Below are 3,611 nucleotides of genomic sequence, written 5' to 3'. Positions count from 1 at the left end.
GGTTCACAGTGTAGATACCCTGGATCTACCTGTACAGTCTATCGACATAAGGGCTCTCGCCAAAGAATTCCCCCACCTAGCGGGACTACCGATAGCATCATACACCAACGCACGCCCAAACATCCTAATCGGCACAAATAACTGGAACCTCGCCGTACCCCTTAAAATCAAAGAGGGGGCATGGCACCAACCAATAGCGTCAAAGACGCTACCACAGCAAAACCGCTATCATCACCAGAAGAAACTCAAGCTCTAACCAGACTTGAATCTACTACCGCCTTGAAGAACGGCAGGTACGAGGTCGGTCTAATGTGGAAAGACCCTGAAGTTTTATTACCTGATAGCTACGCAAACGCACTAAAACGGCTTAAATGCCTACAAAAGCAATTTTCCCGACAACCACAGTTGAAGGAGCAAATCACCAAGCAAATCGAAAACCTCGTCGAAAAGGGCTATGCTCGCATGCTGACGCCGGAGGAAATAGCTGCACCAAACAGACGGACATGGTATCTACCAACCTTCATAACTAAAAATCCAAATAAACCAGAGAAGGTCCGGCTTGTATGGGACGCAGCCGCCCAATCCGGCGGCAAGGCCCTGAATGACTACATCTGGAGTGGTCCAGATCTCCTAAACTCCCTGTTTGACCTCTTACTCTCATTCCGAGTGGGACGAGTGGCGATCTGTGGCGATATCGCCGAGATGTTCCACCAGATCCGAGTGAGACCAGCAGACACCCATGCGCAAAGGTTTCTGTGGTTCGACAGCAAATCCGAGAGGCAAGAGCCTAACGTCTATGTTATGGAAGCGCTTACTTTCGGAATCAATTGCGCACCCTGCATTGCACACTTTATTCGTGACAAAAATGCAGATCGATTCTGCCAACAGTACCCTCAAGCAGCACAAGCCATGAAGGACTACCACTACGTGGATGATTTTATATACAGCGGCGACAACTACGTGGAAGTCGGAAACATCGCAACTCAAGTCAGAGACATCCATGCAGCAGGTGGTTTCCACATACGCAATTGGTCTTCGAACTCAAAGGAGGTCCTACGAATACTAAAGAGCGATTCGCTACTCCCCGAAGCTGTCGAAATTACCGCAACAGAAAAGGTTCTCGGCTTATATTGGATGCCGCACTCCGACGTATTCACATTCATCTGCAAGTTCGCCAGGCTGAAGCGCAACGTTTTAGACAGTGACAAAACACCAACCAAACGCGAGCTCTTGCAAGTACTTATGTCAATGTACGACCCACTCGGCTTCATCTCATGCTTTACAATAGAGCTGAAAATCCTACTGCAAGAATTCTGGAGAAGCGGCATTGGTTGGGATACTGGTTTGCCCGACGCATTGTTACCCAAATGGATACGATGGAAACGGATCCTTACAACAATCGCCGGATTGACCATCCCGAGATGTTATTTCAACAGCAGCGATCAAATCCATGATGTCCAGTTACACACGTTCGTTGACGCCAGCGAATTGGCATACGCAGCAGTCTGCTACCTTCGGATACGCCAGGGGGAAAGAACCTACCTCAGCTTCGTGGCCTCCAAGGCGAAAGTGGCACCGTTGAGTCCACTATCTATACCAAGGATGGAACTGCAGGCCGCAGTTATCGGAGCAAAGCTGAGTAACCGAATCCAACGCAATCCAAGTTTGTCAATTAACTCGAGTTGTTATTGGTCCGACTCAAAGACTGTTCTCAAATGGCTTCGTATGGATCCACGAAAGTTTCAGCAATTCGTCATGCACCGCGTGGGCGAAATACTGGAATTCACAAACGTTAGCCAATGGAACTGGGTTCCAACCAACCTTAACCCTGCAGATCTTGCTACTAAAACAAACAACGCCAATAAATATAAAACTTGGCTACACGGTCCAGAATATTTGCTGCAGGATCAACACGAGGGGCCAAAATGCGATGATTTGGGGCCACCAAACAATGCTGAAGTCAGGCATAACATACTCTTCATCGACAATTCGCCGATGGAGCTAAAACTTAACGCGGAATATTTTTCCGACCGGCGCAGGCTATATCGAGCTTTAGCGCGCTTTATTCTCTACATTGAGAAACTGAAAGCGAAACAAAAGAAGGCATCGCCACCTACAGAGGTGTCTTACGAGATGATTCAGCAGGCACGCACACTCCTACTGCGGCATGCGCAGTCATCTGAATTCAACCCAGAAATTCGCAACTTAACGAGAGGTAAACCTTTAAAAACAAATTCTAAACTCATATGTTTGAATATCTTTCTAGATGAAAACCAGCTCCTACGTACCCGAGGGCGAGCAGAAAACCTAAACGGCCAAAACCAAATACTGCTCCCATATGGGCACCACATTACTCGGCTCATAGTGAACTGGTATCATCAGGAAATGCACCACACATCCCATGAGACGTGTATTAACAGGATTCGAGGCATGTTTTACATACCACGCCTACGAGTCTTATACAAAGGCATGCGGAAGTCTTGCCAACGCTGTAAAAATGATAGCGCCATGCCTGTTCCACCGCAAATGGCTCCCCTGCCCATCGCCAGGCTGGCTGCCTACCAACGTCCCTTCACTTACGTCGGTATCGACTACTTCGGGCCCTTCTTGGTTGCTGTAGGACGGCGAAGCGAAAAAAGATGGGGCGTTATTTTCACCTGCCTAACCATACGGGCAGTGCATATAGAACTGGCGTGCTCTTTGGACACTGCATCGTGCATAATGTGCATCCGAAACTTCATCAATCGGCGCGGGACCCCGAGAGAAATTTACAGCGACAATGGCACTAACTTCAAAGCTGCCGAAAAGATTATCTGTGACAAAGCGCAGACGATCAACTTCAACGCCGTGCAACCGGCGTTCGATGACATCAAATGGAAATTTAATCCACCAGCCGCTCCTCATATGGGGGGAGCATGGGAGCGACTTGTTCGTTCCGTCAAGACTGTACTCTACGCAATCTGCCCAGCGAGAAAATTCACCAGCGAGGGCCTACAAAGCGCACTCTGGGAAGTGGAATTCATCCTAAATTCCAGACCGCTTACTTTTGTCTCTCTGGACTGCAAAGACGACGAGGCTATCACCCCTAACCATCTACTACTAGGATCAGCAAGCGGCTATAAACCAGTCTTCGAAACCACACATACCGTACAGCACATGTGGCAAGCTGTACAAGAATTCGCCGATCAATTCTGGCGACGATGGGTACGCGAATACGTTCCAGATTTAGCCAGGCGAGGAAAATGGTTTACGAAGAGACCACCAATAGCAGCTGGAGACGTCGTTGTAATATTGGACGAGACTCTGCCCCGAAATAGATGGCCAAAAGGTATAGTCGAGCAAACAATCCTGGCCAAAGACAACCAGGTGCGTCGAGTGATCATCAGAACTGCCAACGGGACTCTTCAACGGCCCGTGGCTAAAGTAGCTGTATTAGACGTCGGCTGTTTTGGAGCAAAGCAACCCCCTGAAGAGAGCAGCTTTACTGGGGGGGGAATGTTGCCGCCGAAATTCGCTAACTGCCCAGCAGACCCGACGCAGCCACCAATGGGTTAACCCATATCACTCATTCTCTTTCATTTTCATACTTATTCTTAAGCGCCAGCCTACGT

The 3,611-nt window shown here is 48.7% G+C and overlaps 1 protein-coding gene across 1 annotated transcript; it reads left to right on the top strand.

Annotated features, from left to right (window-relative positions):
* The first annotated feature begins 702 nt into the window (after window positions 1–702).
* Window positions 703–3,229, top strand: LOC124462036. Its single transcript, XM_047013432.1, has 3 exons — window positions 703–2,215; window positions 2,267–3,012; window positions 3,104–3,229. Exons 1-3 carry the CDS (start codon window positions 703–705, stop codon window positions 3,227–3,229), a joined length of 2,385 nt encoding a protein of 794 aa, XP_046869388.1.
* Window positions 3,230–3,611: the final 382 nt, after the last annotated feature.

The sequence above is a fragment of the Drosophila willistoni genome, unplaced genomic scaffold, assembly GCF_018902025.1.
Source record: "Drosophila willistoni isolate 14030-0811.24 unplaced genomic scaffold, UCI_dwil_1.1 Seg861, whole genome shotgun sequence".
Taxonomy (NCBI): Eukaryota; Metazoa; Arthropoda; class Insecta; order Diptera; family Drosophilidae; genus Drosophila; species Drosophila willistoni.
The sequence above is the reverse complement of the archived record's forward strand: the minus strand, read 5'-3'. Positions and strand labels throughout refer to the sequence as shown.